The 20,914-nt window shown below is 46.5% G+C and overlaps 1 protein-coding gene across 1 annotated transcript; it reads left to right on the top strand.

Moving 5' to 3' along the window:
* The first annotated feature begins 7,410 nt into the window (after window positions 1-7,410).
* Window positions 7,411-20,256, top strand: PRSS55 (serine protease 55). The gene is made up of 5 exons (XM_058549799.1): window positions 7,411-7,465; window positions 11,050-11,242; window positions 12,583-12,833; window positions 14,286-14,428; window positions 19,954-20,256. Exons 1-5 carry the CDS (start codon window positions 7,411-7,413, stop codon window positions 20,254-20,256), a joined length of 945 nt encoding a protein of 314 aa, XP_058405782.1.
* The last annotated feature ends 658 nt before the right edge of the window (window positions 20,257-20,914 follow it).

The following is a 20,914-nucleotide window of genomic DNA, read 5'->3' as shown; positions in this document are numbered from 1 at the left end:
AGTTATCTACAAGATCCCCAGTTATCTACAAGGCTTGCTCTCTCCTTCCTTCAGGTCTTTTCTGTCATCTTATCAGTGAGACCTCCCCAATCACTCTATTAAAAAACAGCACTCGGGCCGGCCCGGTGGCTTAGCGGTTAAGCGCACGCGCTCCGCTGCTGGCGGCCCGGGGTTCGGATCCCGGGCATGCACCGACGCACCGCTTCTCCGGCCATGCTGAGGCCGCGTCCCACATACAGCAACTAGAGGGATGTGCAGCTATGACATACAACTATCTGCTGGGGCTTTGGGGGAAAAAATAAATAAATAAAATCTTTAAAAAAAAAAAAAACAGCACTCACTACCGTCCCCAACCTGCACTCTCTATGCCCTTTCCCTGCTTGATTTTTTTCATAGCGCTTATGATAATCTGACATAGTCTATATCTTCAGGATTTATTTATTTTCTATCTCTTCCACTAGACTATAACCTTGATGAGGGCAAGGGCTTTTTCTTTTTAATTTACTCTTATATCCTTAGTTCTTAGAGCAGTGCCTGGTACATATTAGGCACTTTATAAATAGTTGGAATGAATGAATGAATGCCCTGAGAAGAAAAGGCTGGCCTCCCACCGAAGTTGGAGGTTAACCTGTGAATGTCCATGAGGTGTTCTAGTCCTGGCTCCACCCCTGATGAGATGTATTATCGTGAGCGAATCATTTAAAGTTTATGAGTTTCCTCTCTCCTCATGGGTTTTTTGAGAGGATGAGCCAAAATGATATGGGAATTAGATATGATTATATGTCTAAAAGCACAATGTAGAGCACTACGGCCTTTGCAGCTGGGCAGACCTGGGTTTGAACCCTGGCATGAATATTAGTCAGGGTTCTCCAGGGAAACAGAACCAAAGGATATTATATATCATATATATAATATATATGAGATTTATTACAAGGAATTGGCTCATGCAATTATGGAGGCTGTAGGGGAAGAGGGTGAATCCCCACCCACCCCCCGCCCTTTCCCTTAAGGTTCTCATGCCTGTCCAAATAATTTAAAAGGAAGGTCAGCAGGAAAAAATAAAACAAAGTTTAATAACACATATACATGGGAGAGACCCAGGAAAACTGAGTAACTCTACAAAATGGCAGAGGTTCTCATCTTAAATACTATCTTCAGCTAAAGACAAAGGAGGATGTTAGGAGTGGGGGGAGTCAGCTATGGGAGACTATGAGAAATGTACAGTAAACAAGAGTATGCAGATTTAAGTTCTTGCCTTCTGCATTGATAAGAGTTTCTAGAGATAAGATCATCCCCCTTTCTTCCCAGTACAGAAAGGGAGATGCCTTTACAAATGGAGATTTCCCTTACGAATGTAAATGTTTCTTACAAAGGGTAACTTCTACTTTTACTCGGTTTTCAGAGCTCTGATAAGAATGGGCTTAGCAAGGACCCTCCCAGTCTATCCATACCCAGAGTTATCCATGGTGATGCCTGTCCTGGGGACAGGTCTTTTATCTTAAATTCTTTTAGGCAGTTAGTGGGGGGGGGGGTGCTGTCAAAGTTTCTTTCTGAGCCTTTACTGTCTTCAGCTTGAAATAATCTGCATACCAGAGTGGCACACCTTGGGGCAGCCTGCCTGGAACCCCATCAAGGCTGAGAAGTCTCATGATCTGCCATCTGTAAACTGGAGACCCAAGAAAGCCAGAAGTATGGTTTGAAGGCCTGAGAACCAGAGAGCTAATGGTGTAAGCCCCAGTCTGAGGGTAGGAGAAGACCAATGTCCCAGCTCAATTAGTTAGGCAAATAGAGCAAATTCTCCCTTCCTCCACATTTTTGTATTATTCGGGCCTTCAACTGACTGGATGATGTCCACCCACATTGGGGAGCGCAATCTGCTTTACTCAGTCTACAGGTTCTGTTACAGAACCAGGTTCGTTTTTGCCTGCCACCCAGAAAGCCAAACACCAAGATGATGAAATTGCAGCAGACAGAGTGTTTTTTAATCACAAGGCAGCTAAGTGAGGAAACGGAAGAATGAGTTTCAAATCCACTTCCCTGAAAATAGGGACTCAGGGATATTTATGGGGTTCAAGGCAAGGTGGTCTGAAACGTGGAGATAGATGATTGGAGGTGAGGAGAGGTGAGGTAATTGATGATCTGCACAAGCGTAGTAAGACTTCATGCCTCTTTATAGGACGCATGTTCACAAAATGGTGGTGCTAGCATGACCCGAGGTTGCAGTTTTTAGCCTCTTGATGTCAAAAGTTGCTTATCGGACATCTGCTTGGGGCCAATTGATGGGTTGGTGGTCTCAACCAGCCTGAAGTGGACAAGGGGTTCTAATTCCTGAAAAACAGCTCAAACATCCATTACCATTGTGACCCAGGCTCCAAGGAGATGTTATCTATAGGAACCTCGTGGGAGTCAGATAGCATATTGCCTAAACAGCACAGTTACCAATGGGCTGAGGAACAACTAAAAGCTATAATCAGTAATTGCAGAAAGAAAAAAAAAATTTTAGTTACTACCTACTTAATCATCAACGGCTGTTTGCCGGTTTCAGTTCAAATGCCAATCTCATCTGGAAACACCCTTACAGACACACCCAGAAATAATATTTAACCAGATATCTGAGCATCCTGTGATGCACTCAAGTTGACACATAAAATTAACCTTCACGTTCAGTAACCTGTGATCTTGATCTGGTTCCTTAACTGTCTTCCGCTGTTTCCTTCTCCTTGAAATGAGGAAAGGGGCTAACTTAGTCTAGTTCACAGGGTTCTTTGGCAGATTAAATGTGATGGTAAAGGCAAACCCTTGGCACACAGGAAGCCATCAGAACAAATCTGCACCCTGTCCTTCCAGGGCCCCAGGGGCCTCACTCAGAATCCAAAAGGGTTAGATGTGAAGATGACCTCAGAGATCCTGTACACCTGAGACAAGTCTATGATGGTGATCTGGCACTGACTGAAAATGCAAACTTGGCGATTAAACTTGTGAAGTGGGCTCCAGAACTTCACCCCCATTGTCACAGCAAGCATGTTATGGCAAGCATATATACACCACATCTTCATTATCCATTCATCAGTTGATGAGCACTTGGGTTGCTTCCATGTCTTGGCTATTGTGAATAATGCTGCAGTGAACATAGGGGTGCATAAGTCTCTTTGAATTGTTGATTTCAAGTTCTTTAGATAAATATCCAGTAGTGGGATAGCTGGGTCATATGGTATTTCTATTTTTAATTTTTTGAGAAATCTCCATACTGTTTTCCATAGTGGCTGCACCAGTTTGCATTCCCACCAGCAGTGTATGAGGGTTCCCTTTTCTCCACATCCTCTCCAACATTTGTTGTTTTTTGTCTTGGTGATTATAGCCATTCTAACTGGTACAAGGTGATATCTCATTGTAGTTTTGATTTGCCTGTTGATTAGTGATGTTGAACATCTTTTCATGTGCCTGTTGGCCATCCATATATCTTCTTTGGAAAAATGTCTATTCATATCCTCTGCCCATTTTTTGATTGGGTTGTTTGGTTTTTTTGTTGTTGAGTTGTATGAGTTCTTTATATATTTTGGAGATTAACCCCTTGTTGGATATATGATTTGCAAAAATTTTCTCCCAGTTGGTGGGTCGTTTTTTTGTTTTGTTCCTGGTTTCCTTTGTCTTGCAGAAGCTCTTTAGTCTGATGAATTCCCATTTATTTTTTCTTTTGTTTCCCTTTTTGCATCCTGATTTTGAACTTCCAACTTCCAGAACTATGAGAAATAAATGTCTGTTGTTTAAGCCACCCAGTCTATGGTATTTGTTATAGCAGCCAGAGCTGACTAAGACACTCTGTGACCACAGCTGATCCTATATCAACCCTAATAGGCAGGTCCTATTATTATCCCCCATGTAGAGATAAGTGAAACGCTGAGAGGCTCAATAACCGGCCCAAGGCCCTTTATGGAAGTGGCAGAAGCAGGACTTGAAGCTAGGTATGTCTGACTCCAGAACTCACTCTCTAGTACAGCACACAGACCGTCTCCTAAACAATGCTGCACAATAGAAAGAGACGGATGACTTTTAGGAGCAGCAAGTCCCTGCATGAATGCCAGAGAGGAGACCAGACGCATCCCTCAAAGTCTCTGACCATTGTCTCTACCAGATGTTGGTGAGGCTCTGGCAACTGTGAGGTCATAGTCCAATGATGACAATGGGTTTCATCTGATCACCTGGTAACAGCTGCCTAAATGGCCACACTGGAAGAGAGTCTGAGGCCAATTCTTCGCTCAGCAGGGAAGAGTTGTGATCACCTGCCCACGTCTGTAGTGAGCTGGGGTGGGGGTGGGTAGAGCATGGCAGTTGCACCAGACATCTGCCTCCCTTAGCTAGGTGTGCTTGGCGTGTACAATTTAGCAAGTTTTCCACAGTCGCTATTCAGTAAACGTCTGTAAATGGAGAAATCACGCAGTTCCAACCAGATCTTTCCCACCAGCCATAAAGGCGCCGAGGAACGCAAGGGGTAACGTGACAGCTGTGTTTGAACAGAGCAATGCATGGATTGTGATCAAAACATGACTTTATTCTTGTCTCCCACCATCTTTCTAAACTCCATTCAGTGGAGATGATTTGTCCTGCCCCGGTGGGACAAAAAAGCCCTAGGTGCACCCTCTGATTATTCTTAGGTAATAGTCCTACAGTCACTTGAGTCCCAAATCCAGTTTCAGTGTAGGTATTAGAATACCCCAACCCTTGTCACATTCCAGGATCTGAATCTGACTCCTTGTCAAATCTCCCTCCCCAGCCTCGGTCCCTTAGGGGCACGGCCCTTCTCTCACCTCCGGCTCTGCTCACCTTGCCCCAGCTGCTGTTTTACTCCTGCTAGGGGTTAAAGTTGGGGGGCGGGCAAAGGTCAAGGTAAGGTAGCCCGAACATCAGCTTCCTGTCTCTGGGCCTGGGAGGCATTTCTGGCTGACTCTTAGGGTGGTGTTCTCGTGGGCTTCTGTGGTTCCCTGCTGGTCTCCTTACAGTCCCCAGGCCTGGAGGCACATCCCCAGCCTCTTTCTTCTGAAGTCTCCTTGCCCCCTCCAGGAAGCCCGCTGGGTGGATCCTCAGACACCCCTGAGCGGCTCTCTCCCCTGTGCAGCCACACTGCACAAACTCCAGGGGTCAGGGCAGTCTGTCCTCAGCAGCGTCCTTCCCAGAGCCTAACTGGTTGGCTAGCCATTCTCTCACCCTCCAGATTTCCCAGAGTGAGTCAGACTCCAGTCCCCAGTTTCCCAGGATTCCCAGGAAGCTCTCTACCCTAGGTCTGACTGATCCTTCTCAAAGTGGTCCAGAATGATCAGCACTGGAATCATCTGGAAGCAGCTGTTAAAGTGCTTAGACCTGGCTCCCTCCACTCCCCTCCCCAATCCGCTGGATCAGCACTGGAAGGGCAGTGAAGCCTGGGAATCAACACTGGGGTTGCCAGGTAAAATATAGGATACGAGATACGTTTGAATTTCAGATGAACAGTGAATACTACAGCTTCCTTATAGATCCCTGAAGTTTCTCTCTACACCCAGGCCCCCATGTTTGCCCAACCCCAAGCGGAGACATTCCCATTGTAGTCTATAGGAATGGCGCCCTCTGGAGTTGTGGCTGTGCACGGTGGTCTGTGCCCACCCATCTGTCCCTCCACCAGTTCAGACATGATACAATCCATTATTATTGTGAAGAAGCTTGGCAAAAAAGTGCTGGGCAGTGAATGATTATTTCACAAGAAATAGGGCCCAAGTCACGTTAATAGGAGGGATATAGACCCAGAAGGAAAAGGATCTTCCTAGAGGTGAGCTGTGATTATGTCTAGATACTTTCGCAGAAACTGAGCAGCAGTTTAGCGTGGATGTGCCCATCATCCCCGCCTCCCCATCAGTGAGATTAGCTGTTAGCTGTTGTCCTCCATCCTCCCAGTCAGACCCAGGGCCCAGGCTCCTCCCCACCTCCACACCCCCAACCCCAGGACCTGAGCAAAGGAGAAAGCCACAGCACACAGCAGGTGGATGGGTAGCAGGGCCGGGGAAGGGAGAAAGCTGAGTCCAAACAACAGCAGAGAGAAAGCCCGGAGCTTCCCAGTGGCCGGACCAAGGCCAGGTGACCAATGTGCTTTGGGACCTCTACCCATGTGCCAGTAAAGAAGAGCTTCGCCCTCCGTCAGGGCCAGGATATCCTGTCGGGGAGGCAGATGAGGTATTATTCAGAACAGGTGGGGATAGCACTGTCGTCCCATGGCCACGTAACAGGCCTTGGCCCAACCCTGAGTGGACACCTGGGCAATGGTGTCCTGCAGGGGACCATGGGACAGAGAAAGAGTAAATCACAAGTCCTGGAATTTCTCCTCAGAAAGTAGCTGCAGCCCACACCGCTGGTGTAACAAAGAGAGGCCACCACCCGAGTGGTGTGACCTTGTTTTGAGCTTCAAACAGCTTCACTCGTGAGCATTATTATCCCTTTTCTGCAGATGGGAAAAACGAGGGAGCAAGGCTGGGCAGAGTAGACATGGCGGAGAGGAAAATGACCTGTGGTCACTTTGGGACCTGATATTAGCACGATTCACTTCCAACTATTGGGCCTGGCCATTGGCCAGGAAGGCAGTACTGAGGATGATTGGGCAGAGTCCACCCAAGTCAGTGCACCAGAAGTATAAATAAAAAATAGTAAGGTCCGAATCCCGTGGCCGAGTCGCTGACATAAGGGGAAGCGATGTGCCGGGCATTTCCATCTCTGAGTCTGACCTTTTTGTCTTTAGAAATGGTCAGGGGCCCATCTGGAGATTTGGGGGCCATGTAGCATAAACCCAGAGAGTGGTGGAAGCAGAGATGTCACCCTGCTAGGCTGGGCATGAGGGGAGGCCAGGGCTCTGAACCCAGTCTGTGAGGTCCATGCCGGCGGCCCCAGGTCATAGGCCTGCGCAGAGAACCACAAGGGCAGCTGTCCTGTGCAGGGCGTCCGTGCTGGGAGAGGCCTCCTGGAGCTCTTCCTTATTCTCCAGGGTCCAGCTTGCCAACCCCTTGCTCTGGCCTTGTGCACACACTCACAGAGGACCCTGACATGACAGGGTCTGTGGAAGAGGAGGCATTTGAGACTTAAAGAGGACTGGGTGTGACCGGGGCCAAAAGCAAGGTGCCCACCACGGACTCAGTGAAGCCCAGGTCATGCCCAGATCAGCGAGATGGGAAGCTCTGACTAGAAGGCTTCAAGGACAAGGTCCCTCTGTGCAACCATCTTAGAAACAAAACAGCAAGAAAAGAAGCCCACATCACCTCAGTCTGAGTTCTCAGACCAGCAGCCCATTGTGACATCACCAGGGGGGGCTGGCTGTAAGAGCGGAGGCTTTGTGGGCGTCATTCCCCTCAGCCCTGCCCTCCGTCACCTCCCAGGCCGACAGCTAAGCCAAGGGCCATGATCCTGCTCTCTGTTTTGCTGCTCATGTCCCAAGCCACGGGGGCACGTCTCGGTATGTGGACTCCTCTCCCGGTGGCCAGAGCAGCTCTCCCCGGTGGGCTGGGCGTGACAACAGCCCTGCCCGCGTCCCTTTCATTCAGTCAGTGGTGAGCACTGGGGGCAAAGGGAGAGAGCTGGTCAGCGAGCTCAGGAATTAGCTAACTGGCCGCTGAGGGGCCGGCTCACAAGAGCACAGAGCAGTAGCTTCACGTCTTCCCACATACCCCTCCTCAAACCACTTCCCTTTCTTCTCCTCTCCTCCCCAGCCCACAGGTCAACCTGTCTGACCTTCAGTTTCGGTTTTGAAATATGAGACTTTATTCTTGAATGAATAAGGGAGTGCCTGGCAGCATGTGCCCAGAATGAGCTGAGCATCCATCCTCCAGCTCAGAGGGAGAAGAGCCTAGGGGCCGGGCCTTCTGTTCTCAATAGGCAGCTCCTCACAGCTCCCTGGTGGGTTGTTTCTCCAAGAGGGTGGCTGAGGTCAGAAGGATGCTGGATTACTTAGCAGCTGTTATGGATCAAATACTTTCCCACCTTTAACGCTCATACCACCATGGCGGGGTCTCCGCCCTTAGCCCCAAGCGTGGTAAGGATCTCTGAGCCTCATGGAGGTTGAAGATTTGTCCCAAGTCAGACCACAGGGAAATAGTAGAGCTGGGATTTGTACCCGTCTGACTCCAGCGCCCACATTTCCCTCTCTGCACCCTGCTGCAGGGAAAGAATGCAGCCTGTTCACGCAGCCTCCCTCGTTGGAACTGGGGTTGGCCGCACTGTGTGTGGATGGGGGGTGGTGCATAGTGTGGGGAGAGAATTGGCAGAATTTGCCCCTCTGCCAGCATGACCAGTTGCCACTGATTGCTCAGATCATTTGTCACCCGTTCCGACTTGACTCAGTCCTGCTCAGAGGCTCTGTGGTGTAGCATCCATCTACAAGTCCACATGAGTCCATGCTGGTGATGTGGGTTGTTCTCAGGACCAAGGAAATGGAGCATGGGGCCTACCCGCCAGACCTGTGGGGCCTTTGGTACAAGACAATATGAGAAATCTGACCCAGCCTGGCTTGAGGATTATCTCATTTAATCTGTAAAATAATCTCATTTGATTAATCTCATTATCTCATTTAATCTGTACATCTGTTTCATGGGCTAAGTATTAGCTTATGCCCATTTTAGGAACAAAGAAAAGGAGAATAAGCAAGGCTAAGTACTTTTCCCCCAACCATACAGCAAATAAGCAACAAAGCTGGGATTCAGAGTCAGGATTCAGACTGAGACCCCAGAGCCTTTGCTCTCAGCAAATGCCATATTCTGCATCTCAGAGAGTCCACACAATTGGCACCCATGACAGTCACCTGTCATTCGATCAGGCTTCAAGCTCATAATCACTCAGTATTTTGACACATTTCCTCCCACACTCATATGTCCAACTTTTTATCATGATTGAAATCACAAGTTTACATGGATTTTTTATCCTGACTTCCCCCCTCAACATTAATGTTATCAGCATTTGGCTCACATCATTAAAAGCTCCCCATAAACATAATTTTTATGGCCTAATGGATGTGCCTTACTGTACTTAATCATAACTTTGAAGTTGTCTCCCATTTGTTACTGTCATAAAGATCACTGCAGTGACATATTTAGACATAAGTATTTGCTGCATTCCAGATTGTCCCTTAGGATGAGTTCCCACGAGTGGAATCCCTGAATCAGAGGACCACTCTTTGTTGTTGAGTGTCTCCTCCGTGCCAGGTGTGATGCTGTGGCTCCAGGCTCAGGACCCAGTATCAGCAAGACAGACGTGTCTCCTTTCCCAGGTGGAGCTTACACTCTGACGTCAGTCAGGCAAACAGAGATGGCTAATGTGCGACTCAATGTGATGATGAAGTGATAAGAAACGTAATTCAGGGAAGAGGTAGGGTGACAGGATAGGATGGGCTGGGAAGACCTCTCTAAAGAAGCGACTCTTGAACAAAGGCCTGAACAAAGTGAGAGAGCGAGCCATGCAACCATCTGAGAGAAGAATGTTCCAGATGGAGAGCAGCGTTGGGTAGTGGTAAGAGTGCCACCCTTGAAGCCAGATTGCCTGCGTTCAATCTTGGTCTGGTCATGACCAGCTGTGTGACCTTGGGAAAATTACTTAACTCTCTGCACCTCAGCTGTCCCAACTGTAAAATGAGGATGATAATAATAGTACCTACCTCCTCATAGTGTTATGAAAATTAAGTGAATTGGTCTTCGTGAAGTGCTTGCAACGGTGTCTGACACATAGTAAGCACTACATGTGCATTTGGTAAATAAAAGAGAAAGTGCAGATCCAAAAGTCCTGACAAGAGTGTTTAATATTACTGTGAGCTGAAGGCTCTTGACACATTTGGCTAAATTTTTACTCCAATTTTTTTAAGCCCAAAATGACCATACCCAGGTCACTCCAGCTCAAAACGAAAATCCTCAAAACCTCTGTTGAGTGAGTAGTTGGAAACGTAGCATCAAAAAAGAGACAAGAGGGGGTCTTAGGCTCTTTAGAGTCAAACTCATTCCTTGTTCCAGAAGACAAGACGGACGTTCAAGTCAGCAGATATTAATGGAGCATCTCCTCCTCCTGGGGGCAAGGAGCTGGACCAGGACTCCATCCAGAAGGCAGATCTCTCTTCTCGGTGCAGGCAGCTGTAGCCTTTGCTCTCAGCCTCCCAGGAAAGGGAGCCGCTTTGCCTGGAACAGAATGTTCTTACCTAGAACAGTTCAGGGCTTCCAGTGGGTCAGGCCCTTTCTGCGCACCCTTCTGGTTTCCCATTAGTTTTTGTGGCTGCTGTAACAGCCATAACTTAGAGCCACAAACAACATAAATTTCTTCTCTTACAGATCTGTAGGGTAGAAATCCAACTTGGGTCTCATTGGGCTGAGAACAAGGTGTCAGTGGGACCGTGGTCCTATTGGGGGCTCTAGGGGAGAATCTTTTGCCTTCCCTTTTCTAGCTTCTAGAGGTCATCCGGATTCCTTGGCTTGTGGCTCCTTCCTCCACCTTCAAAGCCAGCAGCTTTACATCTCTCAGTGCCTTTTTCTCTTCTTCTGCCTCTCTCTACCACTATTAAAGACCCTTATGATTACATTGGGCCCATTCAGATCATCCAGGATAATCTCCCCATTTTACGGTCGGCTGATTGGCAACCTTAATTTCATCTCCAAAGTCCCCTTCCCCTTGTGAGGTGACATATTCACAAGTTCCAGGGCATGTCCTTTAGGACATGGACATCTTTTGTGGGAGCATTATTTTGCCTACCACTCCAGGTTGGCTCTGGACAAGTATTTCCCTCTGATTTCTCTTGGGCGAGAGCAGAAACAAGCTCAGTGAGACTTGCCTGAGACCACAATGCTGGAGCAGGGGCAGAGCCAACACACTTCTGACCCATGTCCCAGGCACTGTGCAACAAAAATAATGCATCTGTTAGCTTACTTGTGTTCCTAAGGGTGTTTCACTGGGCCAGCCTCAGTTTCCTCATCTCTAGAATGGGTATAATGACAGCTACTTATTCGCCTCCTATGGTATTGACTAAGTGTTGCATCTTTTCCCCTTTTTTCTCTTCCATTCCACCAGAATGCGGTGAAAGACCCATTTTTGAGGGAGGAGCTCAGTATTCCAGAATCATAGGGGGGATGGAGGCTGAGGTGGGTGAGTTTCCATGGCTGGTGAGTATTCAGGCAAGAAATAACCATTTCTGTGGTGGCACGATCATGAACGAGTGGTGGATTGTCACTGCTGCTCACTGCTTATCTTCTGAGGAGCTGTTGTAAGTATCAAGGGCCCATCCCTGTTGCTTCTGACAGTGTCCTCCCCTGGGGCACCCCCATGCTCAGCCAGACCTGATTGATGAGGGCAATCCTAGGGCTGGTCAGCCCTGAGTCGGGAATGAATGACTACCCCCTGTCCCCTCCAGCCCTGGGGATGAGGAGGCAGCAAACTTGAGGCTGGCACTCTGCTGTGCCCTCCTCGTTGTCAGCCAGGGCCAATAACTATGGCTTCCCTGAGGTCACACACTGCCTTCTCTGGGAACATCTCTGGCTTGGTGGATCCAAAGGGCTTGGTCGGTCCACCTCTCCTACGACACTCAAGTCCTTCTAGGGGGAAATTCTCCTAATTCTGGAAGTCTGGGTTCCTGGACCATATGACACTCTACACTCCTGCTCCTTACCTGCACTGCAGAAGATTGGTGGAAAATCTAGCATTACTGATTATTAATCGAGTGCCAGTGACCTGCTAAGAAACTACCTGCATTGACTTAATCACACAACAACCTGGGGCAGGTGGAATGAATAACCCACTTTTAACTCACTCAATCTTACAACAGCCTGCCGAGGCAGGTAGAACAGGCAACCCTGTTGTATAAAGAAGGAAACTGAGGTCCGATAAGGTTGGGTGACTGACCCTAGGTACCCACCTAGTAGACAGAATCGAGATTTAGATCCTGGCTCCAGCTCTTGTGCTGTCCGCTACACCTGCTACGCCACCTCAGGAAAGTTTGAAGATACACTTCAAGACTGACTTTAAAGGGTTGATCAAAAACCTGGAGAAAGTTGCATCATGGCATAATCAAGGACCCTTGTTGCATTTACTCCCGTGGGATGCTTGAGGATTGGCTATTGGGAAGCTCCTGGTCATTCTTCCTGGAGGGAATTCCTGAATTATTACTGAAGATTCTTTCTGCTTCATCAGTGGCAGGTCTAGATTAAATTCTGTTCCTGGGTCTCTAAGTTGCTGATAGACACATTGATGTAATAATACCTTGGCTATCTGAGGGCCAGTTTGATCTGTGCCAGGTGGTCTTCCATGGGCTCTTTGGGGCACCCAAAGCCAACTTCTGCCTTCTCACCATTAGGGAGGAGTGTCTCATTCACATCTCTGGGATTGTGCTGGAGCAGCGGTGGGGTTTTGGTCTGCCACACTGGCTGTTTCTCCCTCCTTCTCTACTTTTTTCAAATTCTTACATCTTCTGAGCAACAGCTCCAGTAGGACAAGTCCTAAAGTCCCCTAGAACTATATGGGATTAAGGGTTTTCAGGCACAGCAAATTCTGTGACTTTGTGACTTTCCTTCCCCTCCCACTTCCCTGTCTCTGATTCGGTGCCACCAGTCCAGGAGACTTGAGTGTTGTGATGGGAACCAACAACTTAAACAGCCAATCTCTGGAAATAAAGATGGTCACCAGCATAGTTCTTCACAAGGACTTTGCAAGACTCACCATGGACAATGATATCGCCTTGCTGCTGTTGGACTCGCCCATCACATTCAACGGGCTGAAAGAACCCATCTGCGTGCCCAGACATTTCAGCCTCTCTGCGTGGCATGAATGCTGGGTGGCAGGATGGGGACAGACCCAAACTGGTAAGTGACTGCTCAGCATCTTCTGAGAGTTGCTGGGGGAAGAGCCGCATCACCGGCATCTGAGGATGGGCCACTAAACCTAAAGGAGAGGGGAGGAAGGTAAAAAGGAGAGAGGGCTGAGGAAGGAGGGAGGAGAAAAGAACTTGCATTGGAGCAAATCCCTTCACACCAGAGGCTCACGGACGCCCAATCTCAGCCGCTTCTGTGTGCCAAGTAAGCATCTCCTCAAGGCCCCAAGGTGAGAAACCAGGTCTGAGCCAGCCAGCCAGGGTGTGTCATATTCAGCCAGCACAGAGCGGTCTTGTTTGTTTGTTTGTTTAATTGAATTTAATCTCTCCAGTTTGCCAGGGGCCCCTCTACTCTTTATTCTGTCACATCTCCCTTGATTCACACATTGATATTTCCCACTCACCTGGTTCCTACAGGCATTCAAGATGCCTGCTCTGCCCTAGACTTTGGATGGTCCTGAGTGCTGCCCAGCCATTCTTAGGAATGAATCTGTTGTTACTTGTTACATTGTTACTTGGCCAAAATAGGAGGAACTGTACCAGGGCAGAAAGGGATTATGAAAGCCCTGCTGGACTGTCCCCAAAGAAAACTCAGCAAAGCCAAGAGCAAATAGGTAGAGGAGGGGATGGGAGCAGCACAACACCGTCTCAGGCCTGAATAAGACTCTAGTCCATAGGGGTGCTTCACGACGAGCGGGGGTCTGGAAGGTGGTAGGTATTTCAGGAGTTTAGTAACTAAAGGGCAACTAGTGCAACATTGATTCTGGGCTCCAGGAACTACCTGAAAGTTAGAAGTGAGGAGGAGGCAGATGGTGCCTCCAAGATTAAAAATACTTCAGTAAGGGGAAGAATTTTGAAATTTCTGTGTGGCCAGAGTTAATGAGATGGAGACAAGTCCACACAAATTCCCGGAAGCTGGCAGTCCAGAAAGGGCCTTGGCAAACCCCCTGTAAAAACTCTCAGCCAACCTACCCTTGCCTGGAGGACCTGAAGGCTTCTCCAGGGAGTGCAAACCGACTTTCAGCAGCCCTGTGTTAGGGAAGTGCTGTCCTCACACAATAAAATGTAGCAATAGGCAAACAGGCTGAAGAGGCAGGAGTATGCTGAGAAATGATCAATAGCCAGTTCCAAGCAGTCAAGTCGGTAGGGCTGATTGGAGTCAAGCTGGAAGTCTTCTTGGAAGCAAGAATATGATTTGGAACGAGAGGAATAATTCAAGTAGGTGGGGAATTGTTTGGAAGAGCTCGAGGCAGTGGAGTGAGTAAATGTCATGGATTACTGGAAGGAAGCGGAGAGTGAGAGGCTGTAAGGATGTGAAGGAAGGTGGCTGGGTGGCTGGGGGGATGCAGGGTTGTGTGGGGTGGTCTAGGGCACGGTCAGTTGCGTTATTGGCTCTGGGACTGCTGTCCAGTGAATTTTCTAATGTGCTTTCTCTGCGGGCCAGATGATGAAAACTCTATGAAAGCTGAACTGATGAAAGTGCCAATGATCATCAAGGATTGGGAAGAATGTTTAAAGGAATTTCCAAAACTTACCAGAAATATGCTGTGTGCTGGATACAAGAATGAGAGCTATGATGCTTGCCAGGTAACTAGGGACTGTCCCCTCCCTCACCCTATAGGCCCTCATCTCCCCAGGGCTGCCAAAGCAAGAGTATCCTCTTTCCACTGGGAATAGGCAATAAGAGTCTGGAAAATGTGTGGGATTCAGGGCTCAGCCATGGGAATGGGCACGTGGAGTGGGGAGTACTCACTATCAGGTCCTTGGAATATCAGTGCATGCGTGGAAGTCAGTATCCAGCAACCCTGCATAAATATTTCTGGTCTTCTCCAGGTTCACTAGATAAATAGGGCTCCAAGATTTTTTCCATTTCTGGAATTTATTAGAAAACAAAAAGCCAAGGAGGATTTGAGATCCATACAAGGAGGCATTTTAACTCATTAATCTAGCAACCTTTGTTGAGCATACTAAGCCCTGGGGATCCAACCATGAATGAGACATGGTTTCTCACCTAAAGAAGCCCATGATCTCCTGAGCAGCAAGTCGGGCAAACAACTATAATATACTGAGTGATACATGTGGGTTTCATTGAACCAAAGTCTGGTATCTTAGCTTCTCTTTAACAAAATGAACCCAAAAATTAAGGGGAAAAAAACATTTTTTGATTGATGCTAGAAAAAATAGAAGAAAACATCAGAAATTAGCTTCCTCTGGCTCTCAGGATGAATGATGGGATTTATCTTTAAAGATAAAAGATTCTCTCTTCATCTTGAAGGGATCACCCTAATGAGCCCACTTAGTTGTACTCATTGGCTCACCCTAATGAGCCCACTTAGTTGTACTCATTGGCTCACCCTAATGAGCCCACTTAGTTGTACTCATTGGCTGGGCAGTGAATCTGGTCATTGGTGTAAAACTATAAATGCAGATGTTAAATATTCTGCAGAGTGATGAAAAGGCTGTCTCATGGAAGGGAGAGTATTTATCTACAGAATTATGTATTACTATTTAATGTTAGGAGATTGTAGTTTTCCCTGGTCACCTATGAGATAGAGCCTTGGGAGGAAGTTGCTGGGATAGGGGTTGGGGGCATTGAGAGAGAAGAGAATGGAGAAGGGGCTCTGAGGTAAGAAAGAGTGCACTCCAGCAGTAATGGCACCAGCTTTAGAAGGGGTCCCCCATGTGGTGAATACTGTGAGAACCAAAAAGAGACAAAATCAATGTCATACAAACCTTATATTTTCTTCACGTTCTGGACAATTTAAAACATTACAAAACAAAAAAGAAAATTGGAACTTCTGGTTCGGGACAAGATGGAATAGATACCAATACTCCCACCTCTCCTTTCAATCTCTTTGATTCAACACTATCCTATATTCAAATGGCCAAAGCCAACTGTGGCAAACCAAGTGTCGTCGTTGATGACATTTTCTGTCTGCTTTGCTTCAATGGCTGGATCTGCCATCTGGAGTCTAGGATTTTTGCTTCAACCCCTCCCAGATCAAAACTTACTTTAATGAAAGTTTCTAAAATTAATCATCTGTTACTTAAGTGCTATAAATAAATGTGCTATCATTTTAAGTTTTTTTTTAAAGAAATTGGGAAGTTGAAAGCTTTGCTCTCTGTTTAGAAAGCTTTCTATGTTAACAATAAGCTGACAGTGATCCAGTCAAGGAAATTCTTCTGAAATTATAAAATATTATCATCATTTAAAAACAGATAAACCAAGCAGAAAGTCCCCTAAGGTTTAAAAACAATTGCCGTTAAAAATAAAATAATGCTTTTAAACTTAGCAATCTTTAAAAAACCATATAATCACAGAATTAAGGGAAATTATAATTTTATAATAAAAACATTTAAATACGTTCAAAGTAGTGGCAATAAGATTATGCTATGCTTAAAATACAAAGTAAAATTAAACGCTAAAATTAAAAAGAACTGGATTTTCTGGTTTACTTTTCCCAGCACTATTCTTCTTTATAATCCTCTAAGGTTATACTATATATTTTTTAAAAGTTCAATTTAAAAAAAATAATTTTTAAGTGGCACAGTCAAGCAAAATACAGAATCACATATCCCCAGCTAGTAATGCAATACTGTTGTGAAGGATTAGCAACCTCTGGAGCAACAGTCATCACAATGAATTGTACGGTCTGTTTTCTTCTCTGTCTCCTCGACTACAGCAGAAATGTTGTCTTATTCATGTGTGAATTCCCGGTGCCTAGAGCAGTGCTTGGCACATGGGAAATGCTCAACAAACGTTTGTCAAATAGGTGAACCTTCCAAGGAAGCCAGCAACTATCTGTTAGGAGAGCAGCCCTAGTGGAAGGGACGTCTGACAGGGGTCTGAAGGAGGCGGCGAGTCTGAAGGCGAGAGGGGTTAAGAGCCGGCAGCCAGCTGTGCTGTTGGGCAGTTTAGTCACGAGGCTGCCAAGCTGACTTGGATTTAGACCTGAGCTGTTTTTTTCATAGACTTTATCATTTTTTTTTTTACAGCAGTTTTAGGTTCGCAGCAAAATTGAGAAGGTACAGAGATTTGCCATATATCCCCTGTTCCCACACATGGATAGCCTCTCCCATTATCAACGTAGCCCACCAGAGTGGTGCGTTTATTGCAATCTATGAAGGCACATTGACACATCATAATCACCCTAAGCCCACAGTTTACCTTAGGGTTCATTCTTGGTGTTGCACATTCCATGAGTTTGGACAAATATATACTCACATGTGTCCATCATTGTAGTATCACCGAGAGTATTTTCACAATCCTGGGCTACTTTCCAGAGTGTTGTCTTGAGCTCAGCACCCACAACATGTGCACAGAAGTCTTATTTCACTCCATAGAATCTTTGACTTTTAGAATCACAGACTTTTAGAGCTGAAAAGAATGTATAAAAATATTTAATCAAAACTCTGTTTTACAGATGAGAAAACACAGTTATTTTAATCATCGATCATTCCCTTCACTATCTGAATGGATCCTAAGCAGTAAAATAACTACATAGCTCTTTCACACAAATTCAATAATTTCATTCTCTCCACTGTCCTGGAAGATGGGCTGGGCAGGTCTCCCTTCCCCTATTTAATGGATGAGAAAACAGGGATTGAGCATTTAATGAGTTGCCCGAAGTCTGGGTAGCGGTGGGGCCAGACTGGAAGCCAGGTCATCTGCTTCTACCCCAAAATGGACAGGAGTGCTCATGTGTGTAATTATCTCACAGGAGTGAACACGGAGGCTCCTGCAGTCAGTATGTTTCTAACCAGTCAGGTCCCTGGCTACCAGCCTTCGTTCTTAGAAGAAAGGCCCCCTTAGGTGGGCTGTCATCAGTCCTGGGTCCTTGCTGACTGAGGCCAGACCTTCCTTTGGGTAATCTTTGCTTTCTTTCTAAGAAAATGACATGTATTTACAGACGTCCCTCTTGGGTCCCAGCAGTCTGTGAAGGGAATGTCTGTTTCCTAAATATACAAGTAATGTTTGTAATACATAAGGGTAAAACAATAAAACTAATACATTTCTGGAGCATTTGTTACATAGCATTTACCCTGTGCTGAGTGATTTATAGATTTTTGAAAATTCATCTGCCAACGATCTTGGAAAGTAGTTGGCATTACTTCCATTTTAACGATGCGCAAACTGACGCTTAGAGAAGCTACTTGCCCAAGGACAGTTCTCTCCCTGTTGTGTAAAGAAATAACAAAGAATCAAGGCAACATATTTATAAAATTTTTATAACATTCATGCCTTCATGAAATGAAGAAAATGATAAAAACAGCATTTATAGAAGGAGCTATTTGGGTGCAAATCCTGTTACTTTAGTTCTTGCCCCATGACTTTGAAACAGAAATAACACAACAAAAGCACATGCCCACAAAAAAACAAGTGTTAGAGGCAACGTTTTGTACTGGAAAGGGTAATTTTGGTTTTGGCCCACACTTACTTGGTGTCTTTGAGCTCTGACCTCTCTGTTAATTCTGCCCTAAATATCCCTTAGCTTGGTGATGTGTTCCACAGTCAACCCAAACTCCGCTTGAGCACAATTTATTCATTATCTTCCCCTGCACTTCATTTCTGTTAACCACACCCCATACCTTGGAACTAGACCTCACCGTCCATGTGCAATGTCACCAGTCACCAGATCATGTAGGTTTCAATCCATCCCACTCCATCCCGACCTTCTTGTGCCCTGGGTCAGATCCTCATCATTCTCACCTCCTCTTGACTAGTTCCTCTACCTCCTCTCTGACTCCCCCTAGTCGGTCCTCCACACACACTCTTCCTGTCAAATTCCTATCCATCCTTCAAACTCAACGCTTTGAAATCTATCCCGACAACACTTCCCTCAACAGACTCAATTCCTCCCCGCTCTGCCCTGCTTCCAGATCTTGTTCATACTTCTCCTGTCCCACCAAATGCAGTTGATCCTATTTGTTAACATTTTTATCCCCCCCACTAGACCATAAGGTCTTGTATCCCAAATGCCCGACAATTAGTTTTTTGTGAATGAAGATTTGTTGAACAAGTGTGATCAAACCTCTTCTGAGTTCCAATTTTCTAATTATAAAATGGAGATCAAAATACCTACCTCCCAGAGACGTGAGGTGGTAGGGTTAATGAGGAAAAAAGTCGACAGGCTAATGCTGTGCCTTGCACATCATGGCCAGGAAACGTTACTCCTCCTCCCCAGCCCCACCCCCGTTAGAGTTCATTATAAGATGCCATTCATTCTAGTCACCTGTTTACAATCATAGAAAAGGCGGCCATCTCTCCACTGAAGAAAGACCACTTAAAAGATTGTAGCTGCTCAGCTCCTTTGATGAGAGGCAAGGTAGAAAGAACACGTGTCTTGGCGTCAGGAAGTCCTGGTTCCAACTCTGGCCTGGCTACTATGTAACCCTGAGCAAGCCTTTAACCTCCTTAACACTCATTTTCTGTGTATTAAAATGGATGAAAGGCAGCCATATACATGTGTGGTACACAGTAGGGACTGCGTACATATTTTCTATGTAAATAGATAATCATGTGAGTCATAGACCCACATGATTCCACCCTGGAGGGACCACACATTCAGAAAAGTCTAGCTCACTTGCCCCTGCAAACACCCACACCAAAAAATTAAAAAGGAACATCATTCTTTCTCACGCCTCTGGGAGAACATCAAAAGAGACCCAATTCATATCCACAACCCTAACAATACTTCCCGTATCCTGTTTTCAGTCCTTCCCTTTACAGACCTTTCCAGAACTTCTGATTTGAAAAGACCCACAAAACTAGTCCCCATTCTTTTCTCAGCCCATGCAACATTTACTCTGTCTTCTAGCTCTCCTCTTACTGTGCTTCAGATGGAGTCATTTTCTCACCGGGCCCTGCCTCTTCAGTCCTGTCCCATCCACTGCTCATAATCTACTCTACACCCCACAGTTCCCGGAGCCAGCCTGACAGCAGCACGCTCCTCCCATGGACCCAGGATAAGGGTGGGCATTGGTCGAAATGACAAGCTTTCCTTTGGCAACCTGGAGTAGGGGAGATTAATGATTCCCCTTCCATCTGTGCCACCCCTCAGACCGACAGTTTAGAATGGGACTTGCTACTGAACTGTGTTCTCTGCCCACAGGGTGACAGTGGGGGGCCTCTAGTCTGCACCAAAGGATCTGGCAAGAAGTGGTACCAGTTGGGCATCATCAGCTGGGGAAGGAGCTGTGGAAAAAAGAACATTCCAGGAATATACACCTTGTTAGAAAATTACAACTTCTGGGTTAAGAAAGTGTCTGAGTTAGAAGGAAGGCCCTTCAATGCTGAGAAAATGAGAGCTCCTTCCAAACAGAAACCAAGGCACTCCCAGGCCTCAGAATCCCCGAAGCCAGGAAGCCCCAGATTCTGGCTCCTGCTCTGCCTTCTGTCCTACAAGCTATCCTAGGCCGTTTTATACTGATAATAAAACAGATGCTATTCCTTAACCAAGGAGGGTGTGTGAGAATGCGCCACCAGCAGAGGGACTGGCTACAGGTTAGAGCTAAGGACTAGGAACTGAGGCTGATAACAGAAAGTAGGACCAGAAAGTCAGGCAGGCTGGGACGCTGATTTGGGGACCGGGCTTTGGGTCCCTGCATTAGTCGGGACTCTTTCCATTGCAGGTGAGTCACTGAGCTCAAACTGTCGAAAACCTAAAAGGGTTGTTTATAAATGTACATGACAGGGCCGGCCCCGTGGCTTGGCGGTTAAGTGCGCATGCTCCGCTGCTGGCGGCCAGGGTTCGGATCCCGGGTGTGCACTGACGCACCGCTTCTCCGGCCATGCTGAGGCCGCGTCCCACATGCAACAACTAGAAGCATGTGCAGCTATGACATACAACTATCTACTGGGGCTTTGGGGGAAAAAAAAGGAGGAGGATTGGCAATAGATGTTAGCTCAGAGCCAGCCTTCCTCAAATATATAAATAAATAAATAAATAAATAAATAAATAAATGTACATGACAGAGAAAACCCAGGAGTGACATGTTGGCTTCAGGCATGCTTGAATCTAGGGGCTCAATGGATGTTTACAGGGACTGTAAACATCTTGTTTGTAGCCATCA

Source organism: Diceros bicornis, chromosome 11 (assembly GCF_020826845.1).
Source record: "Diceros bicornis minor isolate mBicDic1 chromosome 11, mDicBic1.mat.cur, whole genome shotgun sequence".
Lineage (NCBI taxonomy): Eukaryota > Metazoa > Chordata > Mammalia > Perissodactyla > Rhinocerotidae > Diceros > Diceros bicornis.
Note: the sequence above shows the minus strand (reverse complement) of the source record. Positions and strands in the feature narration are given on the sequence as shown.

Coding starts and splice junctions, on each gene's coding strand:
- PRSS55 (XM_058549799.1), top strand. CDS start 7,411: ATGATCCTGCTCTCTGTTTTGCTGCTCATGTCCCAAGCCACGGGGGCA. Junction 11,243..12,582: donor TTATCTTCTGAGGAGCTGTT/GTAAGTATCAAG, acceptor CGGTGCCACCAG/TCCAGGAGACTTGAGTGTTG. Junction 12,834..14,285: donor ATGGGGACAGACCCAAACTG/GTAAGTGACTGC, acceptor TCTGCGGGCCAG/ATGATGAAAACTCTATGAAA.